This window comes from Salmo salar, chromosome 12 (assembly GCF_965601325.2).
Source record: "Salmo salar chromosome 12, fSalSal1, whole genome shotgun sequence".
Taxonomy (NCBI): Eukaryota; Metazoa; Chordata; class Actinopteri; order Salmoniformes; family Salmonidae; genus Salmo; species Salmo salar.
In genome coordinates this window covers 31,270,233-31,296,703 of record NC_138302.1, presented here as the reverse complement: position 1 = coordinate 31,296,703, position 26,471 = coordinate 31,270,233, and the positions used below count along the sequence as shown (strand labels likewise).

The following is a 26,471-nucleotide window of genomic DNA, read 5'->3' as shown; positions in this document are numbered from 1 at the left end:
ATTTATTGAATGTGAGTTAAAATAGTAGACAACTGTAAACAGTACCACCATAAGGATGTTACACTATATACAGAGGCCTATAATAAGTATTCACCCCCCTTTGTTTTGGCAAGCTTAAATTAGTTCAGGACAAAACAAACTTCAAATCGAATAATAAATTGCATTGATTCGCTCTGTGTGCGAAGACAGTGGTTAACATGATTTTTGAATGACTGATCCATCGCTGTGATGTACCCCATACACACAACATAACTGTAAGGTCCCTCAGTCATCCCTGCTCAGGTATGTCACCATGAGGCTAATCTTGACCCCAGCTGGCTCTCTCTCTGTAGCCATTAAGCCTGGGGATGAAGTCACAATGAGGCCAATTGTGATTTAAAACCTAAAGCATGTTTTCTAAATGATGTATTTACCTGTGTCTGTGTGTTCTTCCTTGGTGGTGCAGTGGAGGGGTTGAAGGGATCAGGTGTTTTAGTGAAGTGAAGAGATGGCTGTGCTTTTATAGGGTAGCGCTGACAGAGAGAGAGAGGGGGCTTTCTCAGCCCATCACAGGTATTTAAATCCAGGTAAATGTTTCCGTTCCAGAGAATTAAAGAGAATGAATATAATGATTCATTTCCAGAGAATTCCAGATAACCTACGTGGGCGTTGCACATGGTTTAACTTCTTTTATTTCAAAGTGACATACCTTTAACCAACCTCCCCGAGAGGTAAATCATTAAAAAGCAAGGGAGTTTGATCACTTAGAAAAAAAACAATGATCATTCATAACAATAATATCTTGTTGTTATCCAAATCTGAAAGTGGATAACAAAGATTAATGCACACACTTAAGAAAGCGATACTTTGGAATAAAGTTCAAAGGTGTTTTCAACATATTTTCAGATATGACTCTATGATGACACTGAAAAAACTGAAATATATATGTAGGCAAAATATACAGTTGGGATTCAACTACAGTCAAGGTACAGTTGAAGTTGGAAGTTTACATGCACCTTAGCCAAATACATTTAAACTCAGTTTTTCACAATTCCTGACATTTAATCCTAGTAAAAATTCCCTGTCTTAAGTCAGTTAGGATCACCACTTTATTTTAAGAATGTGAAATGTCAGAATAATAGTAGAGAGAATGATTTATTTCAGCTTTTTTTTTTCTTTCATCACATTCCCAGTGGGTCAGAAGTTTACATACTCAATTAGTATTTGGTAGCATTGCCTTTAAATTGTTTAACTTGGGTCAAACATTTCGGGTAGCCTTCCACAAGCTTCCCACAATAATTTGGTTGAATTTTGGCTCATTCCTCCTGAGAGAGCTGATGTAACTAACTGAGTCATGTTTGTAGGGCTCCTTGCTCGCACACGCTTTTTCAGTTCTGCCCACAAACTTTCTATAGGATTGAGGTCAGGGCTTTGTGATGTCTTGAGATGTTGCTTCAATATATCCACATAATTTTCCTGCCTCATGATGCCATCTATTTTGTGAAGTGCATCAGTCCCTCCTGCAGCAAAGCACCCTCACAACATGATGCTGCCACCCCCGTGATTCACGGTTGGGATGGTGTTCTTCGGCTTGCAAGCCTCCCCCTTTTTCCTCCAAACATAACGACGGTCATTATGGCCAAACAGTTCTATTTTTGTTTCATCAGACCAGAGGACATTTCTCCAAAAAGTACGATCTTTGTCCCCATGTGCAGTTGCCAACAGTAGTCTGGCTTTTTATGGCGGTTTTGGAGCAGTGGCTTCTTCCTTGCTGAGCGGCCTTTCAGGTTATGTCGATATAGGACTCGTTTTACTGTGGCTATAGATACTTTTGTACCTGTTTCCTCCAGCATCTTCACAAGATCCTTTGCTGTTGTTCTGGGATTGATTTGCATGTTCAAAGTACGGTCATCTCTAGGAGACAGAACGCGTCTCCTTCCTGAGCAGTAGGATGGCTGCGTGGTCCCATGGTGTTTATACTTGCGTACTATTGTTTGTACAGATGAATGTGGTACCTTCAGGCGTTTGGAAATTGCTCCCAAGGATGAACCAGACTTGTGGAGGTCTTGGCTGATTTCTTTTGATTTTCCCATGATGTCAAGGAAAGAGGCAATGGGTTTGAAGGTAGGCCTTGAAATACATCCACAGGTACACCTCCAATTGACTCAAAATGATGTCAATTAGCCTATCAGAAGCTTCTAAAGAAAGCCATGACATAATTTTCTGGAATTTTCCAAGCTGTTTAAAGGCACTGGTAACTTAGTGTATGTAAACTTCTGACCCACTGGAATTGTGATACAGTGAATTCAATGTGAAATAATCTGTCTGTTAACAATTGTTGGACAAATTACTTGTGTCATGCACAAAGTAGATGTCCGAACCGACAAAACTATAGTTTGTTAACAATACATTTGTGGAGTGGTTGAAAAACGAGTTGTAATGAATCCAACCTAGGTGCATGTAAAGTTCCGACTTCAACTGTAAATGTTTGTTAGAATTTTTTGTGGAGCATCCATCCCTTCTTCCATCCATCCCCAGCTTCTGGTTTGCTTGTGCAGTGGTGCCCCTTATAATGAAAACATTATCTGGGGTCAGCTATGACCATGTGAGGGTGTTTGAGTTGCTATCTATGTACAGTGGTTCTCCTGATTGTGAAAACTGAGCTCAGATCAGTTCTTAGCCAGGGTCTTGGCCTAAAGGTCTATGTACGGTGGTTCTCCTGGTTTTGTCTCAGGTCCTTGTTTGCACTGGAAGCCATAGAGGCAGCGGTAGGGCTGGTTGCGACTGTGCTGACGACTGTGGGTGATGAGGTTGGAGCTCTGGCTGAAGGCTTTGCCACACACCTGGCACACATGAGGCTTCTCACCTGGGATAGGAGGGCAGAGGGGACATACAGTATTAAAGGGGAAGTTCACTCTTTTATAACTGAATGTTAGATGGTTCCTCACCCTGAAAGTGAGCCAGGAAAAACTGTAATGCATGGTTGGGTTCTCTTTAATTAAACAGTCACTACAAACTTCAGCTAACTTAATCCAAATCAATGAGAGTGGTCGGGACATGGCTGTTATATTTACTTATTTTAAAGGCCAAATCACTTCCCGCCGGACTCTGGCGTGTATTCACTACATTTGTAACAGGCACCACATGCCCCTACCACTCTCATAGCTTCTTTTATATATTTAAAATAGTTAATATGTTTCTAACGTGACTGTGACAAAGACAAGATCCCTATTTCTGTAGAATACATATTGACTCACCTGTGTGAATGAAGGTGTGTTTTTTCATATCAGATTTCTGGTGAAATCTTTTGCCACAGTATTGACAGGGGTAGGGGCGCGTGTCAGAGTGGATTAGCAGGTGAGTGGACAGGGTAGAGGAGCGCTTGAACACTTTCCCACACACCTTACAGCCATACGTACGGTCCTGAAACACATGAGAACAAAGCATATATGGCCATATATTTTACACCAAACAAAAACAGGCCATATAATATAGGCCATATAATATAGGCCATATAGGGTCATGTATAGGGTCTACTGTAGTGTTTTTTCCTGTATATACTTTTTGACCCCCAACTATGTAAAGAAAAAAGTATTTAATAAGATTATTTCATTCATTCAGATCTAGGATGTGTTATTTTAGTGTTCCCTTTATTTTTTTGAGCAGTATAGTTTATAACTAGCATCAAACTCTTAAAACTCCCTAATGTTGATCTAATTAGCATTAAAAAATCCCCCAGTTTAAAGATAGAGAGATGTTGTTTTTGCATTGGATGTGTCTCAATCCACCGCATCCGCCTATGTCGCACTTTCACATCTGAGGTGAAAGGTGACAGAGCTAGAGTGGTGTCTGTCAGACCAGGAGACATCTTGAAAATCGGTCTTCGCACAAAATCATCTGTAGTGTTCCGAATGTCCTACAAACTATTTTGACCCCTCTATGGAAAGATGAGACTCTCACGAACATATACATGTTTTGCTCTAGGACGCTCACAAGACTCGTCTGAAGGTCCCCTGGTACCAGCTGAAAAAATGTATGGAATTATATATGGAGACTATTTAATGCACAAAATATGGAGTTAAATACATGGAAATATATATTTATATGTATGTATGTATGTGTTCCCTGATCTTTCTTAAATCTCTCACATATAGGAGAGACACTTCAGAACTAACTTCCTTTTGATCTTTTTTGAAGGAGTATCTGTTGTTCCATGTAGTGAATCTGTTATTTAATGTGTTTTTATGGGCTAATAACAGTAAGGACAAAATTATTAAGGATTATTTATTTTTTTAGATCTTTTTTTGATACTTCAAGGAGTCTTAAAATTCAAAATCAAATAGCTAAATGATCCTTGCTATGACCTTAAAACAATTCCATATACATTAGTAGAACAGTGCAGTTAATAACTTGATTTCCAGTTTTTAATGATATTTCCATACTATGAGGTCGAAATAACATTCTGAAATTGTGAAATTATGATAATGCCCTTTTTCTGCAACAGCTGTATGAAAAAAATGCCTGCAATATCAGCCTTTTCAGGTGGGATGGAACTTATGTCCCACATCTTGACGTCACAATGTGATCTGATTATAATAGACCTGACCCCAGACCTGCTTTAAAACCCTTCATTATACATGTAATGTGGCAGGCAACAGACCTTATTTGGCGTTATGAGGTGTGTTATTCCTACCTTGACCCTGTAGCTCAAACCCAGGTCTGGCCTATAGCCATACGGCTGACTGTTAGTCTTGTTGTGTGCTGATGATGACTGCTTGTGTCTGCCAACATGGGACTTGTGGACGTGGGACTCCAGACTGGAGAAAGAAAAGAAACTCTGAAAAGGAAATAAACACTTTAATGTCATTTGCATTAAAGTGGAGAGCAGTGCAGTAAATACAATAGACCTCTTATCTTGATTTAATCCTCACACTGGTCTTCCAGTCAGAAACAGAATAGAGAGTTAAAGCACGTCAGACTTCAGTTGCTGCACTTTGACCTTTGGATAGACCTACACACAGCCTTCTTATTAACCAATCACCTCAGTGGTATTCCAATGAGTCAGAATTGTTCACTATCCATGATGGAAGCAAACATAGCTTTCTCGTATCACTAATATCAAAAAACCTTTTTGATGGAGAGGAGGGTTGACGTTTAATTTGACATTTTAGTCATTTAGCAGACGCTCTTATCCAGAGCGACTTACAGTAGTGAATGCATACATTTCATACATTTTAAAAAATTAAATAAAAATTGTGCTGGCCCCCCGTGGGAATCGAACCCACAACCCTGGCGTTGCAAACACCATGCTCTACCAACTGAGCTACAGGGAATAATAATTCACCTTTATTTATACAGGTAAATCAATTAAGAACAGATTATTATTTGCAATGACGACTTGTCAGAGAGTTAGAATAACAAAACTGATTTGGGATCATCCACTAACCTTTCCAAACAGTGGACATTCAGTCCCAGTGGCCCTGTGGTCACTGATCTGGGGACAGTCTCTGTGTCGGGTCTCTCCCAGGAGGGGAGAGCCCACCTCCTCAGCAGGGCTGCCAGGGTTCAACTGGGAGGAAGAGTGGTGGTGCAGCGCAGCTCTACCATCTTAAGATGGAGAATAGCAGGAGGTTGATAAGTTACATTAATAGCCCCTTCTTACAAGCAATCACTGATCTCTAGGTTTTAAACACATTTCTGTTTCAGTCTTAACTTTAATGAAAATTGTATAAGAATGAATGATTATGAGAGAACAATAATACACAAAATTGGCAGATGTACATGAGCTTGTGTTAGCTGAGCCTAGTGCTCAACACCTACCTGAAGACATGGGACTGGTGGGGTGAAGGAAAGGGGGACTATGTGAGGCAGGGTGGAGGGCTGGAGGTGGAGAGGGCTGTGGTGGGTAGGCCTCATTGTGCATCACTAGAGACACTGCACTCTTAGGTGACGGCTGTCCCTGAAAGGTACCCCCCTGCCTCTTGTCTGTTTCTGAGGGACCTACTGGCACCAGGGTCGTGCCCAAGCAGGGGCTACCTGCTTTGTGGCGCAGAGGGGGAGAGCCCCCCCTCCTCACTAGGAAAGAACGAGGCATGGTGGGGAAGCGAGAAGCAGCAGGAGCACAGAGGGTTTTGTAGACTCAGTCTAATGGAAGTAGAAGGCCCTGCAATATGGAATACATGAAAATTGACAGAATAGTCCAGGTGTTATTCATATCAAACAACATACAGCAGGTGGCAGCAGTGCTTTGACTAACACAGTCACATACTACACTGCCGTATTCATAAAGCTTCTCAGAGTATGAGTGCTGATCTAAGATCAGTTTTAACTTTCAGATAATTATGAATAGGATAACAGCAACAAGGGGGACCTGATCCGAGATCAGCACACCTAATCGGAAAGGTTTTCTAAGTACAGGCCCTGGTCACACAACCACTCCGAAAGTAACAGTACTGTGGGTTTTGCTGACACTAAAATTATGAAGACAACATTTTGAAACCATAAAAACGAGCTCCATAATGAAATCAGTTCAAATATACTGAATGGAAATATAGTATTTTCCCAGCAGAGCTTTTCCTACTGTATCTATTCATAAAGGAGGTCATTTATTTGGCATTACATGTGTGTTATGTATAATTTACAGACATCTCTAGACAGATCGCCTCAGCCAAGTCATTGCACGTGCTCATTACTCTTGAGCTTGGTTGGATTGCTGCATAAACTGTGGCAACATACACTAGCACCCAGTGTTTTAAAACCATTCTACAGCAGCTACCACCCAAATTCAACCAAACACAGCAGACCGTTATGTATTATCCCGACTCACCCTGTGAGCTCTCTCCCCTCTGGTTGCACAGCCTTACAGGTGGCAAATGGTAGAGTATTGAAGACATAACATGATAGAAGACTAGGGGCAAAAAGGCTTGATTTATTTTTCCTCTGCTGGATTCATACTGGTGAAAAGCTTCAGATATAAAACATTTCTCATTTGAAGTATTCTATGTTACTAAGCAGAATAGTTCATATATTTTGCCCAAGGGCCAATGGATCAGGAAATAAAACACGGAACTCTTTCTACTGTGTCATTTTGCAGATACAGGGTGACATTTGAAACAGCATAACTAAGTATGATGCAGATACACCCGTGGAGGTAAATGATTAGATTGAACACATTGGCTGAATTCATTTGGTACAGTAAATGCAGAGAAACTCACCTAATAAAAGAGGAATGACAAATCTCTGCAGCTAGCCCTCTTGAAGATGATGTCTTCAGTCAAGTCACCTGGTGAGATGACAGAGCTTTGATTTTAAAAGATGGTGATAGTGTACATGATCATTTCCTAAAAGCACAAAGCAAAAATATGCTCCTAATCTTAATTGCAGGATGGAATTGAAGACTGCAAGAAGTAATTTATGCCATTACGGCAAGAATGGAAAATGTGAAAATCTCACTACAAAGAAGTGTTTCATACAAACTTACCAGATAAGGTTCTTTAAAAGGCATACAAATGTCAACCTTTCACATCAAGCAAATAGGCTGAACAAATACATTCAGGCTCAAATTCTAAATTAATTCAAACAAAAATGAATATCAAAATATGATATGCCAAAATGTAAACTTTACTCCTGAATCTCCAACTATGTAATAAACTAATGAAAATTGAACAGGAAGCTCAAATCATGTATCATTACAGTAAAAATCTATCTATATGCTCACGTTTAAGTTCTAGGCTGTATTCAGCCACTGAGATGTAGTGTTCAGTTCAGTGAAGCCCAATGAAAGTGATGGGGAAGAGCGTGTCTGTAGCACCGCTCCACTCAGCAGCAGCCACCTCAACCACAGAGCTTCCTCAGAAAGACCAGACAGACTCCACTGCTGAGCAACAGGTCTTTCTGCTGCACTAAAAACCCACTCATCGCTGCTTTGCTACAGTATATAGCACCAAACAAGTCTAGATGTACTCTAATCTCTTCACTTTCAAATGACCAAATGTCCTCTTCGACTTGAGGTTGGTATACAAATCTCTAATATCCGTCTACTTCATTGTTTTATCAAAATGATTCACACGATCACAAAACAGGAAGATGTGTGGAAGTGAGGCAAGAGAATACCAAGTAATAAGAAACCAAATGAGAGGATGGTGGGGTCACTTGAGTAATGTGCGGCAAAGTGTCGACACACACAAGTGTTGAGACAGGAGGGGGTTTCAAAATGGAAGTTAGAGCAGAGAGCGATGGAGACGGAAAGCCCAAACCGAAATTAACTGGTAACCCAATGTTGTGATGAGCAGAACGGGAGAGAAAGATAAGAGGGACAGAGAGCCAAAGAGGATAACGGGTTCAATGGAAGATTACAATGGATTTTATATCCAAATGAAGACAGGGGTGCAGACAATCAACACAACAACAACCGTACCACCTCGTCATGGCATCTGTGAATGTGTAGTGTCAATGTTTATTTCATATCAATCATCAAGTACAGAACACTGAAATGTTTTTATAATATTGTCATTAATATCATCTTTATTACTGTCATTAATATACTTGACAACACATTGGTAGAATTGCAAGAGAGAGTGAACAAGGTTGGAGGGAGTAAAGTGGATACCGACCTGCTGTTACATACATGAGAGAAGTCCTACACCGGGGTTGTGTTTGAGGCACCAAATGGAAGAAAAGTGACTGAAATCAGGAGATACTTCATGGACTTGTCCAATAAGAAACACAAATTTGTTTTTTCTGTTTGCAGAACGTTTTAAAATATTTTACATTGTGTGCCCTAATGAATACAACCCAGGGTATGCATGAGGACACTGTCCATAAGGGGGAGTCTCCATGTTTTGTTTCTTTCTTCTTTGAGACACAGACAACGGCATATATAGTGTTCCAGTTTCAGTCTAACATGGTTATATATATATAAATAAATCTTAAACATATTGGGGATCCTTCAGTCCTAGCTCAACAGTGGCCTTGACCTTTGAGATATTTTTGATGAACACCACCCTAAACCACAGTGAAAATGCTGAACTGTCTATGAAAATTGCATTTGATATACTATGTATAAATCTACCTACATTATGGCACTATATAGATTTAAACATGGAACCCTACCATTCACCACACCCTAAGATTTTAAACATGATCTTAGTTCAGATCAAAGAATAGCCATACCAACGCTAATCATAAAACTACATGGATGACAAATACTGAATCAGAGGGCATCTTCATGTGTATCAAAAAGTATTTTAGTCACAGTTATACCAGTTGTAGTTGGGATACTGGGGAACTCCGCATCCGAGCACCATCTCTGAACAGCAGTATAGTATTTGTATTATGCAGGGTTGTTATACACCCTGGTGTTATGCGAGTGTGGAGCGAGTACACAAGACTTTGTGTAAATTAGACACTGTCGAGTAGTGTCTAATAGTGGAGTAAAGTACTTAAGTAAAAAATATTTTGAAGTACTACTTTAGTAGTTTTTGGTATCTGTACTTTACTATTTATATTTTTGACAACTTTTGGAATATAGTGGTGTAAAAGTTACAGAAAATAAATGTACTTTTTACTCCATACATTTTATCTGAAACGCAAAAGTACTCGTTACATTTTGAATGCTTAGCAGGACAGGAAAATTGTCAAATTAACACTTATCTAGAGAACATCCCTGGTCATCCCTACTGCCTCTGATCTGGCGGACTCACTAAACACAAATGCTTCGTTTGTAAAGTATGTCTGAGTGTCGGTATGCCCCTTAATAACCGTAAATAAAAAAAGGCAAGAAAATGGTGCCGTCTGGTTTGCTTAATGTAGGGAATTTGAAATGATTAATACTTTTACTTTTGATACGGATGTATATTTAAAACCAAATACTTTTACTCAAGTAGTATTTTACTGGGTGACTCACTTTTATTTGAGTAATTGTCTATTAAAAGGCATCTTCACTTTTACTCAGGTATGACTCAAGGACTTTTTCCATCACTGACCAAGACTATACTCTACCACAGGTTGGCAACACATGGCATCCGAACTCCCTCCCATTGCTAAAGTAATGCCGTAACTGACTGGTCCAGGATGTTACACCAGACAACAGTGATTTCAGCTGCTGCACTGGTTTAACCTCTAAAAAGGTGGTTATTTGTAATACTTGAGTGAGAGAAAGATGGGCTACATGGCAGCGGAACCCCATTAGAGGAGCTCCCTTATTTCCTTGGCAGTTGGTGACAGGTTCCCCCTTCATTCAGCATCACTGTGCGACAAAAGCCAGGCACACACCAAATCTGAGTACGTGGCATAATTTGAACACAAGAAAACATGATACAAAGTTGGGATGCATAGGCTTGGTGGCATAGCATTATACAGTACCTCAATACTACCAAGAAACCTTACAAGTGCTCACTAATACTGACATGAGACAGGGCCTTAGCTTGCTACACTAACCACTCCAAGCATCCCTTCCCATATTCCCAGAACAGCACTCACTGCGTTAAGTCAAGAGGAGATCTGGAATCTATATCTAGAATCTTAGGATCGTATATCCAGAATCGTATATCACCCTATTGAATATTACTACTACACATCCTCTGCAGTCTGCATCAGCAAATCAACTCAATTATTCTTGTGATATATTTATTTGAATACTTTAGTTCAGGTTGTCATATGGAATATTATTGAATTATACGTTTTGCATCCACTGTTGTAAGAATATATAAATGTGATATGTGAAGTGTCTGCCACAGAAGTAAGACAATGCTCCTTCCATCTATATAGAGTTTGTATGGAACCCTTTCCCCCTTGACATTGGGAAAGCAACCACATGGAGCTTCTTTCCAGATGGCTATCATCGATTCCCATGATCAACTCTGTCCCATTGATATAAACACAGAACATTTTGAAAGGTTTGGAAACATGACACCAAGCCGATGCATTAGTCTCCCCACTCCTAATGACTGAGCTAAAGCTAATTCTAACAAGCATTTGTCATATATTCAAGACAGTTGGGATGATATGCCACATAGTTAGCCAATGAGGTATATACTAAGCAAAATACTGCTCCCAGTCTGTTAACCTGTGCATTTTAGCCATCTGAAGCTGTAGTAACAGCATGCATCAGATAGTCAGACATTTTCAGTCAACACGTTCACAACTGAATGTTTCCATCCATCCCTAAATCCTATTGGTAACAGCCAGTAGAAAAAGGAAGTGATGTCACAGTTGGCTGTTCTGGAAGGAGAGGTATTGATAATTCATCATACAGCACCATGACTGAGACAAGAACAACAGAGAACAGAACAGAGACATAAACAGAGTGATGACCCTGGACCAACTTGATAATGATATTTATGATGATCTGATGAGTACACTTGTAGCTGGTAAATTAGATTTTTTTTGCCTCTGATTGGTCAATTTCAACAAATTCTCTTTTTTTTTTGGTAACTTCAAATTAACCCCCTCACGTCACTCACACAGCATTTAGACGTACACATGCCAAACAGTCCCAAACTAGTAAACTCCAGCCTCACCATTAGACAAAATGAATGATTGACTGAGCCATTGCTCTCCTCTTATAAACACTTGTGGGTTGATACCTGCTCTTAGGGTTTAAAAATGCCTTAACACATTTCAAATAGATTATAAAGGAGTTGTTTATGTGTGGGTATTTCATAAGTCATAGGTAGAGACATCATTATGAAGCATAGCCATAACCATTCAACAATTTCTTCACAGTAGTTTTCGCACACACACACAACTGATTCCTAAGGGGTGTAAAGTTCAACTGTATGTCGAGCAGATAGAACATAACATAGAAGAAGACTGGGAGAAAAAAGGAAAATCATAGCAGCGCATTTGTTCTGTCTCTCTGACATGAATCGTCAAGGACGCCGTCTGTTGACACCTCAGCCTCAGGATTCAAGTTGGCACAAAAGACCGAGGGAACTCAACGTATATATAAAGTTTGGCCGCCGTTGGTATCTATATATTTATATAGATATATATAAAAAATATGAAAATAAATAACATAAATAAGAGCAGAAAAATTACCTAAGATTTGGCAACGTTGAGATTTGTTGTTGTTGTTGTTGACATTAGCCATCGTAATTCGCTTGCAAGTCATTGAGACACACAACAAACATATTTCAGTAAGGTAAATTGTTAATATTAATCTATGCATGTGATGTCATCTAGTAACATCCCTATGATATTGATGTGTACAAGTCCATGGCATACTCCTCTTTTCCTACCTCTATCCTTACTTCCTTCCCTCTCGCTCTCATTTTTTTTGAAGTGTGCATTGTGAGGTTACAGTGGATGGTTGTTTCTAATTTTAACAGGCAGTGCGAAGGCGGCCAATGGGTCTTCTTGGAATGATGGAATGACAGAAAGAGAGCCAGAGAGAGAGAGAGAAAAGGAGGAGGAAAGAGATGGAGGGAGACAGTATGTTCCCCATCTCGCCCATGGGACAGTACGAGCACGGTCAAGCCCAACAAGTCATCCATCCATATCCTCTTTTACCGAGCCCAAGTCCATATTGAAGTCCTTCCAAACTTGAGGGGAATCATTTCATCAAAGCGATGTCCTATGCATCTCATAGTCACTGCTGTGTGGTATGGTTGGAGTAAAGTTGAAAGCAATTTTTTTGTCCATTTTCAATCCCTTTTATTTTCTCGGCTTTCTGTGCGGATAGGATATGCTCGCTGCACAGTGAGCGAGCATACGGAAGTTATCTGTTCTTCACTTAGGTCCGGAGTGCAGTGTGGAAACTAATGCCAAGGACAGGACAGGACAGGACAGGACAGGGGAATAGGATTGGAATTAACTCTACCCCCATAGGGAATACAGGGTCTGGGAGAATGTAGAGGAGAAAGAGATTGAGAGATAAAGAGAGGGATAAGTGAAGAGAGATAGGAGTGAAGAGAGAAGTAAAAGGGGGAAATGGAGAGAAGAGAATGACAAAAAGAGGAGAGACCATGGCACCAACACGAAGAAGGAGGAGGGGAGGTTGTCCGTTACAGGTTACAGTAGTTTAGGGTGAGAACAGTAGTACAGTAAAGTTGGGGCGAGTACAGCATCTCTAATACTAAAGAGATACTGAGTACAGTATCTTTAGTAGTCTAGGTCAGGGAGTTCCAGGGACCTCCATGGCTCAGTTGTCCAGGACCTCAGCACACACCATGCTAGTGTAGAGCTGCTGCGAGGGGCCATGGTGGGGGTGGTCCGGGTGGGCCTCTGCTTCGCTGTCGGTGCTGCCCTCGCTGTCCAGCCTGGCCGAGGGGTGGGGCAGGGCGGGGTAGATGGCGTTAGGGGGGATGGGGCTGGGGAGAAGGTCCTCATCCGAGCTCAGGTAGTCGCCTCCAGCCGACGAGGGACTAGCTAGACACAGATCCGGGTAGCCCCTGCCCCGGGAACTAGGGGCGAACTTGGAGCGCTGCCCGCGGAGCTGCCTGATCTAAAAGAGAAAGAAATAAGGATAAGACATTCATACCCCGTAGATTATTGTCACAATCATCTAGGGATATTACTGATATCATAAAGAAAGGCTTTTGATGCTGTATGTTGATGAGAAGAGTGTGTACACTGGTTGGAAAGTGACCCATTTCTATAGCAACCAGGTATGGTGGTCTAGCCTGAAGTGACAAGGTTAAATCCAGTCTGATGTGCCTGTGTGTGTCTGCGTGAGTGTGTGTGTGTGTATGTGTAGATACAACACTGATTCAGTACTTACAGAAAACTCTGAGATTTGTACTGAGTTAGGCTGGTAGGAGGGGGAGGGTAGTGGTTAACCAATAGGAACACTATAACTAGGCACTCGCCCACCTCTTCCTCTTCTGTCTCGGTTTACACAAAAGAGTTCAATCATGTACACTATACTGGTCTGATTCTAGATCAGCCCTTCTCGAAGTGTATCAATACTGTACTATGTTGAAGTGGATCATATTGTTCTGGGACAAATCAGAATATTCAAAAGTCATTGGTATGACAAACACTTTATAATCATAACTTCCGACAGTTACAAAAAAAAAACATATATGCTAATTCTACTTATGATACGGGTCCAACACCAAAACATGAATTCATTTGCAAAATAGATGCCTGAGATTTGAGACCGGAAAATGACTGCTTGCTAATCTCGACTTTGTCACGAGTGTTTCGGTACTCTTCACATAAAGGCTCCATATGACGAATACTACCAACAGTATGCACTCTAAGAACTAGTGAACAGAAAAGGGCAAGGCAGTCCCATCACTCCCTCCTCCGACACATCCTTCTCACGCACAGCCGCTCTCTGAATGAGCAAGTGTATATTACGTGGTTCAGCTATGTTAGTGTGTGTGTGTTTTTAAGCATGTGAGAATCAGTGTTGTCTCGTTCTCACACGCACTCGTTGCTCTCTTTCTGAGGTCTGGGGTTTTTAAGGGGTGGGGGGGGGGTACATCTGTTCTATGTGGTTGGAAATGTCATACAGAGGAAGGCCAGAGTAGTGAATCTAGTATGTCATGCTTCATGTGGCGGCCAACATCTATCATTTCAGAGAAATACAAAAAGCATGAGGGGGATCTGATTCTCATGTAGATGGGTTTCAAAGGCTAAACTAACCCCAGGCACGAGGGCTTTTACTGTGTGTGTGTCTGTCTGTCTCTCTCTGTTGGTAGAGCATAGCGCTTGCAACACCAGGGTTGTGGGTTCCATTCCCACGGGGGACCAGTACCACAAAAAGTACAAACTCACTACTGTAAGTTGCTCTGGATAAGAGCGTCTGCTAAATGACTGTTAAATGTGTGTGACCTCATTCTTGAGCTCTCCGATCTGGTCTCGAAGCTGGGTGATATACTGCCTGGAGTCAGAGTGGTTCAGCTGGCCCTGGATCAGACCCTCCTCCTTCTGTAGGACAGGGATAGGGGAATGAGACACACACTCACATACTCGCCCACATACGTACAGTCAACGCCAAAGAAGCAGGGAAGACGAGCTCTCCAATACACACATACCACCCAGAAGAAATATAAACACACTTGACAATAACATGCATTCAATATGGAAGTCAAGTTCAGATCTGTGTACAAACATCCCACCTGTATCTCCAGCTCAGCTATCTTCTGTCTGAGCTCAGCCATGGAAGCCATGCTGTCAGCCTCCCGCAAGCGCAGCGCCATCACCTCCTCTTTACTCTACAGAGAGAGGGAAGAGAGTGGTAGAAGAGGAAAGACACGAGAGACAAATCACCTCTGGCGCAAAGCCTGACTGAAAGCCACTAGTCCATCTAGTTGTGCAATGGCATCTGTTTAGATTGCAGGCTCACACACAAAGCCCACTCACCCTAGGCTGCTTCCATTTCCCCCACCCTCTCCATCTCCTCTCTCACCCTCATCTCCTCTCTCACCTGGCAGTCAGTCCACTTATTCCACTACCTTCCTCCATATACCTTCACTACTCCCCCTCTCCTCCCGCTTCCATTCTCCATCCCTCTTTCTTTCTGCGCCTTCATCCCCACTCTCCCTCCCCTGTCTTAACTTGCAGCCCACTTAATCCACACATTTCAACGCTACCATTGGCTACCCTCCATCCTCCCCCTTCCCTCCACCTCTCCCCCACCTTGCAGTCGAGCTCGGCCTGTTTCCTCTTCATCTCGGTGAGCTGGGCCTGCAGCCCCTTGTTCTGGCCCGCCAGCTGCTGCAGCCTCTCCTGCATGACGGCGCTCTCCACCTCATGGCGCCCAATCAGCTTGCTGTGAATCTGGTTCTGAAGGTGAAGAGAGAGTGGGGACAGTGTCAGAAGGCTGAAAGCGTAATTAGTCACTGGATTAGCGTCTGCTAAATTACAAGTCTTTAAATGTCATGTACAGTACAAGTCAAACTTTTGGACACCTACTCATTCAAGGGTTTTTATTTATGTTTACTATTTTCTACATTGTAGAATAATAGTGAAGACATCAAAACTATGAAATAACACATATGGAATCACGTAGTAACCAAAAGTGTTAAACAAATCAAAATATATTTTATATTTGAGATTGTTCAAAGTAGCCACCCTTTGACTTGATGACAGCTTTGAAAACTCTTGGTATTCTCTCAACCAGCGTCATGAGGTAATCACCTGGAAGGCATTTCAATTAAAAGGTGTGCCTTGTTAAAAGTTCATTTTTGGAATTTCTTTCTATGAGCCAATCAGTTGTGTTGTGACAAGGTAGGGGTGGTACACAGAAGATAGCCCTGTTTGGTAAAAGACCAAGTCCATATTATGGTAAAAACAGCTTAAATAAGCTAAGAGAAACAACAGTCCATCATTACTTTAAGACATGGTCAGTCAATATGGAACATTTCAAGAAATTTGAAAGTTTCTTCAAATACAATCGAAAAACCATCAAGCGCTATGATGAAACTGGCTCTCATGAGGACCGCAAACAGGAAAGGAAGACAGAGTTACCTCTGCTGCAGAGGATAAGTTCATTAGTTACAAGCCTCAGAAATTGCAACAGAGTTCAAGTAACAGACACATCTCAACATCAACTGCTCAGAGGAAACTGCGTGAAATCAGGCCTTCATGGTCGAATTGCTGCAAAGAAACCACTACTAAATGACACCAATAAGAAGAAACATGAGCAATGGACATTAGACTGGTGGAAATCTGTCCTTTGGTCTGATGAGTCCAAATTTGAGATTTTCCAACCGCCATGTCTTTGTGAGACGCAGAGTAGGTGAATGGATGATCTCCGCGTGTGTGGTTCCCACCATGAAGCATGGAGGAGGTGGTGTGATGGTGCTTTGCTGGTGACACTGTCTGATATATTTATTTAGAATTCAAGGCACACATAACCAGCATGGCTACCACAGCATTCTGCAGCGATATGCCATCCCATCTGGTTTACGCTTAGTGGGACTATCATTTGTTTTCAACAGGACAATGACCCAAAACACACCTCCAGGTTGTGTAAGGGCTATTTGACCAAGAAGGAGAGTGATGAGTGCTGCATCAGATGACCTGGCCTCCACAATCACCCGACCCCATCCAATTAAGATGGTTTGGGATGAGTTGGACCGCAGAGTGAAGGAAAAGCTGACAACAAGTGCTCAGCATATGTGGGAACTCCTTCAAGATTGTTGTAAAAGCATTCCAGGTGAAGCAGGTTGAGAGAATGCCAAGAGTGTGCAAAGCTGTCATCAAGGCAAAGGGTGGCTATTTGAAGAATCTCAACTATAAAATATATTTTGATTTGTTTAACACTTTTTTGGTTACTAAATGATGTGTTATTTCATAGTTTTGATGTCTTCACTATTATTCTATAATGTAGAAAATAGTAAAAATAAATATAAACCCTTGAATGAGTAGGTGTGTCCAAAGTTTTGACTGGTATGGTATATGATATTAGTTGTATGTCTCTAAGTGTTTTAACACTAAATAATCAACAGTTTGTAGCAAAAAGCTAATTTGAGAAATTAACAACTTGTACTTCCACAAACGCAAATCACCTGTTGACATCAATGCATTATGTATGTGAAACTGAGTTATGCACACATTTGTCAAGTTAGAAAAAGGCTTAAAGGCAGGTTAACGTTTATTGGGATGAATCTCGTCCTGGAGGCAGTGCTGAGAGATTTCCACTAGATGGGCAGGCTGCAAAGTCAAAATTGGCTATATTGTAAACATTCATGAAAAAAAGAAGCTTTTTGGTCTTAATTTAAGGTTAGGTTTAAAATCTGCTTTTATGACTCTGGCTGTGCCAGCTAGTGATCACTCTGCAGAGCTGCCTCCAGTACATGAGTCATCCCAATAAATGCCAACCTGCGGCCCAAAGTGATGAACTGTAACGAAAATGTGTGTGTGTGTTGGCCTATGGTGTTGTATAGAGCTGTGAATAATCCACCACAAAAGTCAAACATCTCACTCATCAGGGTGAGAAACATGAGTGTGGAACTGAATGTTAAAACACTGAGCGAGGTACTTTCCATATATCGAAAAGATGAGGCAGTATATGCATCTTCCTTATCACTTTTATACTGCATTGTTCTTTCACAATGTCATATAATGTCCCACCTGTACTTGTCCTTGGCATTTATCTACCATTTCCACATAGTATTTGATGTATGAGTTACCCCTTAGTCATTTAGGCCTAATGAAAGTCTTTTTTAGAAATGTGATCCAATACAATGCATTTCCCTATGCTGGTACCAGCACTGTTTGTGCCGTCTTGCCAACTCCTATTGTCATTTTTACATTCAACAGACCTGGGATCAGACTAAGGAAATAACACACAATGGATCACTTTTATAAAGATAGAGCACAAAGAGATTTGGCATCAGGCTAAAGTTCTTCCACTGACCTGGCTCTCCAGCTGTATGGCTTGGAGTTTGACCTCCCTGAGTTCAGCTTGGGCCTGGGCCTCTCTCAGACGCATCCCCATCAGCTTGTCCTGCAGCTCATTCAGGGCGTTCTTCTTGGGGGATTCCTTCCAGTGACCCCCGCCACCTTTTGACATGTGGAGCTGGATGAGAGAGAGGAACGGAGAGGAAGAACAGGTTAGAGAGCCACAACCATGGGGCATCGGTTCTCTATCCATCTCTCCCTGACGTCACTCGCTCTGAGACCTTGAAGTAGTTGTTTCCCTTGCTCTGCAAGGGCCGTGGCTTTTGTGGAGCGATGGGTAACGATACTTTGAGGGTGACTGTTGTCGATGTGTGTAGAGCGTCTCTGGTTCTAGCCCAGGTTGGGCCGAGGAGAGGGACAGAGGCAACACTGTCACATAAACACTGTTCTTCTAGTCACCTCTACTATGCTCTCCCCTTCTGAAGCATTCAGTTCCCTACTGTACAGTCTTCTGTGATGTGTTACTTACCTGCCAGCGCTGGTTGAGCTCGGTCACCGTGTCCTGCATCTCTCTGAAGGAGTGCAGTGTCTCCAGCTCTCTGAGCTTCACCAGCTTCAGCTCATCCTGCAGCTGGGCCACGTTGTTCTCATCAGGCAGAGAGCTGCTCCTCTGGAACATACACACACAATGAAGATATTAAACACACAGATATAACCACAAACACACACACAGATGTGTTCTCTTACCTTCTCTAGGTCCAGTACTTTGTCCTGCAGCTCTTTGAGGGCTCCCAGTAGCTCTGCCTCCTGCAGCCGGGACTGCTCCAGCTGGGTCTGCAGACCGGTCACAAACTGCTCTGTGTACTGAGACACAACACATGGACCAATTATAAAAACTGAGACAACACACTGGGACCAATCCCAAACTGACACTACACATACCAACCAATCACAAACTGTTCTGTGTAAGGCATCAGAAGATAAAGATCATCCACCAAGCAAAGTCAGAAGAGGGCTGGCCAACCCTCGGAGCCTGGTTCCTCTCTAGGTTTCTTGCTAGGTTCCTGCCTTTCTAGGGAGTTTTTCCTAGCCACTGTGCTTCTACATCTGGATTGCTTGCTGTTTTGGGAATTTAGGCTGGGTATGTGCATAGCACTTTGCGACTGCTGATGTAAAAAGGCATTTTTAAAATACATTTGATTGATTGATGGGTCAGAAGAATGTCTGTCTAAAATGGCGGTTTTCTATTGATGTGGATATGGGAACCACTTACAAAGTCTATCAGTGTATCCACCAGGTAGATTGACCTCCTTTGTGTACACCCAAGCAGATAAATGAGTGATGTACCAAAAGGAGATGTGGAGTACAGCTCTGTGTAGCTGTGATAGTTGTGGTGGGATGGACAGAAGGGATGTGGGTTGGCAAAGGGGTCAACCAACCAATAACATGTCCGTTTCTCACTAGATGCGTTTCAGAGAGAAGAGACAGAAAGAGAGAGAACGTTGGGACAAACCAATATCTTTGTATGTGTATGCATGGCATAAAGGCCTTTCTTTGTGAATTAGTACCCACTCAGTTTCAATGTGAGAGAGAAGTGAGAGGTGGGGGTGTGTGAATTCTGGCTTGGTAATACACCCAGGCTAGTCATCGGAGGCACAACACATTATCTGACCACACCTGAAACACCAATTCCATAGCAACACCACACACACACACACCTATACCACTGATTCTCTCCATGGCCCCAATTCTAGTCGATCTAAACGTAGTTCACTGGTGTTGAAAGACTGATGGAGGAGGAGGAGACAGTCAAGGAAACAACCATGAGACGTGCAAACTCGTGTGAACTCGTCACATGGTGAATGAGTGTCATTAGTGTGACTGCTGTGTCTGAAGAGAAACAGCACACTGTACATACTGTACATAGCCATAATATGACATTGCAAATGTCTCTATTCCTTTGAAACTTTTGAGTGTAATGTTTACTGTTCAATTCTGTTTATTTCACTTTTGTTTATTATCCATTTCATTTGGCAATGTAAACATATGTTTCCCCTGCCAATAAAGCCCTTTGAATTGAAACTGTGAAACTAACGTCTGTAGAAAGAGTTGTGGTTCCTGACACATTTAGTAACAGAAACACATCATCTTTGTTGTTTTAGCCGGTGTTGGGGACTTGCATTCAAAACAGATTCAAGCACTAAGTGACTCACACGTGTTTGAATAGACTAAAATAAATAGTGTGTGTGTGTGTGTGTGTGTGTGTGTGTGTGTGTGTGTGAGAAAGATAAAAAAATAAATAAACATTCTGCACACATGATGCACTGCACCTAGAGGCAAAGTCACCGAGGAGCATTCGGTGTTTCTGTAGCATACAACACACACTAACACACAAGGACAGGCGGCACACAGCTGCTAACACGTAGCCACAATAGAATAACTGAACCCCTATTGTGCTGGGCCAGCTGGGCTACAGGCATTGTCTGTCTACCCATTCAACATCACACTATTGTCCACCTCACCATGGCTGTCTGTCTACATCTATACATTAGAATGCTCATATACATGCTTATACAATACCAGCCCTGGGTGAACACAAGGTTACAACACTATGGATTTCAAACAGGTCAAACATCAAACTCTATACAATGACTACCGCCTCGTAGCACTCACGTCGGTAGCCATGAACTGCTTTTGAAAGGCCGTCCATGGCTCACATTGACACCATCATCCCAGAAACCCTAGACCCACTCCAATTTGCATACCGCCCCAACAGATCCACAGATGACGCAATCTCTATTGCACTCCACACTGCCCTTTCCCACCTGGACAAAAAGAACACCTATGTGAGAATGCTGTTCATTGACTACAGCTTAGCGTTCAACACCATAGTGCCCACAAAGCTCATCAATAAACAAAGGACCCTGGGACTAAACACCACCCTCTGCAACTAAATATTGGACTTCCTGACGGGCCGCCCCCAGGTGTTAAGGGTAGGTAACATATCTGCCACGCTGATCTTCAACACGGGGGCCCCTCAGGGGTATGTGATTCGTCCCCTCCTATACACTCCCTTTTCACCCATGACTGCATGGCCAAGCCCGACTCCAACACCATCATTAAGTTTGTTGAAGACACAACAGTGGTAGGCTTGATCACCTACAACAATGAGACAGCCTATAGGGAGGTGGTCAGAGAACTGGCAGTGTGATGCCAGGGCAACAACCTCTCCCTCAACGTGAGCAAGACAAAGCAGATGATCGTGAACGACAGGAAAAGAAGAAGATAACGAAGACTCCAGTCACCCAAGTTAGTCAGACTGTTCCCTCTGCTACTGCATAGCAAGCGGTACCGGAATGCCAAGTCTAGGTCCAAAAGGCTCATTAACAGCTTCTACCCCAAAGCCATAATACTGTTGAACAATTGACATTGACCCGACCCCCCCTTTTGTTTTTTTCCACTGCTGCTACTCGCTGTTTACTATCAATGCATAGTCATTTCACCCCTACCTGCATGTACAAATTAACATAATTGCCTCATCTAACCTGTACCCCCGCACATTGACTCGGTACCGGTATCCGCTGCATATAGCTGCGTTGATATTTTATTGTGTTCCTTTTTTTTTACAACTTTTTTTATTTTGTAAATATTTTCTTAAAACTGCATTATTGGTTAAGGGCTTGTAAGTATTCAGCACGTGACAAATAACATTTGTTTTGATTGAGAATGTACGATGTTGCTCTACTGGCAACTGAAAGCAATAATTCTACATTAGAAACAGTCAATACATTGACAAGCAACACCATCCTAAAACCACACACAGAATTACTGTGAGTGAGCGTCAATCACTTACTTTGGTAGTGATTCAGTTTCTGTATTTTAAGTGAAGTTTCCAGATATGACCCATTAAGAGAAACTAAGAAAGTGTTTGCCAGCCTGTCCACTACCATCAAAGCGCTACCCAAACACTTACGATAAGACGATAATCAACTTGAACTTAAACTTACAAATCACAAACATCCATACACAGATTATACTGAATTGTTTGGAAAACACATGTTGTTATTATGTTACATGGTGTGAATAGCATAGGGGCAAAATAACACAGATTATACTGAATTAGAGATTAAACATGTTGTTATTATGTTACATGGTGTGAATAGCATAGGGGCAGAATAACACAGATTATACTGAATTAGAGATTATACATGTTGTTATTATGTTACATGGTGTGAATAGCATAGGGGCAGAATAACACAGATTATACTGAATTAGAGATTATACATGTTATTATGTTACATGGTGGGAATAGCATAGGGGCAGAATAACACAGATTATACTGAATTAGAGATTATACATGTTATTATGTTACATGGTGGGAATAGCATAGGGGCAGAATAACACAGATTATACTGAATTAGAGATTATACATGTTATTATGTTACATGGTGGGAATAGCATAGGGGCAGAATAACACAGATTATACTGAATTAGAGATTATACATGTTATTATGTTACATGGTGTGAATAGCATAGGGGCAGAATAACATGTAGACACTGCAGCAGTTGACTTCTACACATATTTTCTTTCAAATTGTATATACACAGATAATACATATTTTGAGTAAAAGTAAAGATACCTTAATAGAAAATGACTCAAGTAAAAGTGAAAGTCACCCAGTAAAATACTACTTGAGTAAAAGTCTAAACGTATCTGGTTTTAAATATACTAATTGGTTTTAAATAAATATATCAAAAGTACGAATAATTTTTTTCTTCCTTATATTAAGCAAACCAGACAGCAGAATTTTCTTGTTTTAAAGAAAAAAAATTACAGATAGCCAGGGTCACACTCCAAAACTCAGACATCATTTAAAAACAAAGCATTTGTGTTTAGTGAGTCCACCAGATCAGAGGCAGTAGGGATGACCAGGGATGCTCTGTGCAAATGGGACCATTTCCTGTCCTGCTAAACATTCAAAATGTAACGAGTGCGTTTGGGTGTCAGGGAAAATGTATGGAGTAAAAAGTTCATCATTTTATAAAAAGTAAAAGTAGTCAAAAATATAAATAGTAAAGTACAGATACCCCAAAAAACTACTTAAGTAGTACTTTACATCACTGATCATAATGCAGACCGATACTGTCTGTCATACAACATCCACTAACTGTGTCATTCTGGCCAGATTGAGGCCACAACTCAACACAAACTGATTTGGGGAAATTCACTTTGACACTTCACCGTTCTCGCCAACACCAGCCTTTATTTTTATCCTCGCTGAAGAATTTGTCAATGTCATCAATTTAGAATGTAATTATTTTTTAAATGACAAGTAAAATGTGCAACAAAAAAAAATTGTCAATATTTTACGAGCAGGAGACTGTCAGAATGAGTCAGTTCCCCAAACAAGAACAACAAAAAAATCCACAGGGGCAACCACAGACTATACAGCCTCGTGCTGGTAATTTTCCACACCAGTCACTGGTGCATCAAAAACATGTTTTGTCAATTGTAACTTTTAGAGCTTGTTATCCATTGCAATAGACTTGTATTTAAGAGTTTTACTCATAATCTCTGAGTGAAAGCCTAAAACGGGTGCACCGTTCATCAAATCCTGACTCTAGATCAGTTCTACATCTGAGTCTCTGCCCCTGCAGCATCCCAATATCTCATCCACACTGACTCCAGATCATTCCTTACCTTCTCCCGCTGCAGTTCTCCGATGGTGTCCTGGGCTTTCTCCAGGTTCTGGCTGGTCACGCTGAACTGCTGCCTCACCACCGCCAGCTCCCGCTTGATCACGTAGTTCTCCTCCGCCTCCTGCGCCCGCGTCACCTGACCCTGGAATAGTGAAGACACAGGGTCAGAGACCAGAGGGGGCCGTGTCAGTTATAGGGAATATGTCTGGGGGGGATCGACAACGTTGGTTTGAATTTAGAGGGAATTGGGGCTTAGCTTTAACACTTTCCCAATTGGAGGTTAGATATTAGGAGATGACAGTAGAATATAAATGGCTCTTCTGTATCCATTCCTAATAGGTTGTAATTACCCTACAAAGACATTTCTATCCTAATAACTGACAAAGGGCATAAAACAGTGCCTGTGTTTCCACATGCCACATGCAGGGCTGTAGGCCTTAATATTAGAGCTCCTACCATGGACACACAGACGCACATGCGGTCAAGGGGGAGCATGGTCTGACAGACAGACGTACAGACAGGACAGACAAACAAAACATTCTCTCATGCAGAAGTCAGGCATTGATCGGTCACTGACAAGGAGACAGAGAGAGGAAGTGCAGGAGGAAGGAAGGTGTTAGAGGAGGAGAGGTGGTTTTCCAGTACTGTACCTGAATCAGCCTGTCTGCTAGAGCAGCACTTTCCTACAACACCAGCGAAGGAGAGGACGAAGATAAGAAAAGGGTAAGGAGAGAATAGGGAGAAATAAAGACGAACACGAGGAATGAAGGATAAGAACAGGAAAAACGAGTAACGGGAAGTGTGACAACAGAAAATAAATAAGAGAGGGTGAGAAAGAAATCGATAATACAGAGTGAAAGAGTGGCAGTGGGTTTGTGTGAGAGAAGGAATAAAAAAAAAAGAACAGAAAGACAAAAAGCATTACTCAGAGAACAACAGGAGAGAAGCAAGAGGGAAGAAAAGCCAGAGTACTTGGAAACGGAAGAGAGACTCAGTGGCTCCGGTGTAGAATAAGGCCCACCCATTTAAATCATCCACTCACGCACACAAAAGCAACAGACATGATCTCTGTCCTTATTCTGTAAATGTGACAGGATATAAGTCTTGGTTGGCATGGCTATATTTTAGCTTCATGTTTCTGGCTGTGTTTGATTGTCCATCATAAACCTTATTCACATAAGCGCTAAAGTGAGTGTCTGACTCGAAGCCAAGTTTCAATCTCTTACCTTCTCCAATGTCTCAATCCTCTGCTTCAGAAGCCTGTTCTCTGTGCGTAACCTCTGTGGATGTGTTGATGGGTAGAGAGACAGTTAGGAAAAGGTATTAGTCATTATACAAGGCTTATACATTTGGGACTTTGTAAATAAAACAGAAAAAAATATATTCCGTCGGTCTATTAATAGATTAGCTCAAAGAAGAAGTGCACATGCACACGCAAACACACACCTTGATCTCTATCTGCTCCTCCATCTCTTTGTTCTTGATTGTGGTGTACTCTTTCTCTAACCTGGCAAATAAAAGCATTTTAGTAGAGTTAGATTCATACAATGTGTTTCCATTTATGCATTTGACTGGGTGCATTTGACTGTGTGCAAAAACGAATAATCTTAAACTGAAAGAATGCTTTGTATAGTAACAATACCACAAGCCAGGTCCCATTGGTCCATATTAACTGTAGTCTACAACCTAAAGCCAGTATTGTTAGTCTAATGAATAGTGATCAGAAGCAGAGCCTACTTCTTCATCCTCTTGGGGTTGTATTTGACCTGGTAGGCCCTCAGGATCAGCTTGTCTGGGCAGCTGTCAAACTGGTGGGGGATCACCTTCTGGAAGTGCTGTGAGAGAAGGAAGAGACATGGTTAGAGCTTCATAGAATACACTCTGAACCAGATGATGTGTCCCGTTAAGACACTCTGAACCAGATGATGTGTCCCGTTAAGACACTCTGAACCAGATGATGTGTCCCGTTAAGACACTCTGAACCAGATGATGTGTCCCGTTAAGACACTCTGAACCAGATGATGTGTCCCGTTAAGACACTCTGAACCAGATGATGTGTCCCGTTAAGACACTCTGAACCAGATGATGTGTCCCGTTAAGACACTCTGAACCAGATGATGTGTCCCGTTAAGACACTCTGAACCAGATGATGTGTCCCGTTAAGACACTCTGAACCAGATGATGTGTCCCGTTAAGACACTCTGAACCAGATGATGTGTCCCGTTAAGACACTCTGAACCAGATGATGTGTCCCGTTAAGACACTCTGAACCAGATGATGTGTCCCGTTAAGACACTCTGAACCAGATGATGTGTCCCGTTAAGACACTCTGAACCAGATGATGTCCTGTTAAGACACTCTGAACCAGATGATGTCCTGTTAAGACACTCTGAACCAGATGATGTCCTGTTAAGACACTCTGAACCAGATGATGTCCTGTTAAGACACTCTGAACCAGATGATGTCCTGTTAAGACACTCTGAACCAGATGATGT

General features: G+C 41.8%; 2 protein-coding genes across 6 annotated transcripts in view; both read right to left on the bottom strand.

The window, feature by feature from the left end:
* Positions 1-653: 653 nt before the first annotated feature.
* Positions 654-8,070, bottom strand: LOC106564643 (uncharacterized). 4 transcript variants are annotated; one of them, XM_014130815.3, is made up of 8 exons: positions 7,697-8,070; positions 7,460-7,543; positions 7,194-7,261; positions 5,800-6,142; positions 5,426-5,586; positions 4,673-4,816; positions 3,237-3,402; positions 654-2,845 (listed from the first exon to the last, which is right to left on the bottom strand). In XM_014130815.3, exons 4-8 carry the CDS (start codon positions 6,071-6,073, stop codon positions 2,673-2,675), a joined length of 918 nt encoding a protein of 305 aa, XP_013986290.1. In that variant the 5' UTR covers positions 6,074-6,142; positions 7,194-7,261; positions 7,460-7,543; positions 7,697-8,070; the 3' UTR covers positions 654-2,672. The 4 variants fall into 4 exon arrangements, with proteins under 4 accessions (XP_013986290.1, XP_045547175.1, XP_013986291.1 ...); XM_045691219.2 differs by having other exon boundaries at positions 5,800-6,054; positions 7,460-8,070; XM_014130816.3 differs by lacking the exon at positions 7,460-7,543.
* A 344-nt stretch (positions 8,071-8,414) lies between these two features.
* Positions 8,415-26,471, bottom strand: part of LOC106564642 (EVI5-like protein) — a 38,696-nt gene continuing 20,639 nt past the window's right edge. Inside the window, exons 9-20 of one of the 2 annotated variants that reach the window (XM_014130810.3) lie at positions 25,714-25,811; positions 25,423-25,483; positions 25,203-25,256; positions 24,627-24,659; positions 23,978-24,118; positions 19,024-19,140; positions 18,806-18,946; positions 18,293-18,454; positions 15,568-15,714; positions 15,048-15,143; positions 14,761-14,856; positions 8,415-13,423 (exon numbers count right to left, since the gene is read on the bottom strand). In XM_014130810.3, the coding sequence (XP_013986285.1) occupies positions 13,121-13,423; positions 14,761-14,856; positions 15,048-15,143; positions 15,568-15,714; positions 18,293-18,454; positions 18,806-18,946; positions 19,024-19,140; positions 23,978-24,118; positions 24,627-24,659; positions 25,203-25,256; positions 25,423-25,483; positions 25,714-25,811 (1,449 nt within the window). In that variant the 3' untranslated portion in view covers positions 8,415-13,120. The remainder of the gene's footprint in view (positions 13,424-14,760; positions 14,857-15,047; positions 15,144-15,567; positions 15,715-18,292; positions 18,455-18,805; positions 18,947-19,023; positions 19,141-23,977; positions 24,119-24,626; positions 24,660-25,202; positions 25,257-25,422; positions 25,484-25,713; positions 25,812-26,471) is intronic. The other variant, XM_014130813.3, reaches the window with a different exon arrangement.

Excerpts from the sequence above, each read along its gene's own strand:
- LOC106564643 (XM_014130815.3), bottom strand. The coding sequence starts at position 6,073 with ATGCCTCGTTCTTTCCTAGTGAGGAGGGGGGGCTCTCCCCCTCTGCGC. Across the intron at positions 5,587-5,799 it reads CACCAGTCCCATGTCTTCAG|ATGGTAGAGCTGCGCTGCAC; the intron begins GTAGGTGTTGAG and ends CTCCATCTTAAG. Across the intron at positions 2,846-3,236 it reads ACACACCTTCATTCACACAG|GTGAGAAGCCTCATGTGTGC; the intron begins GTGAGTCAATAT and ends CTCCTATCCCAG.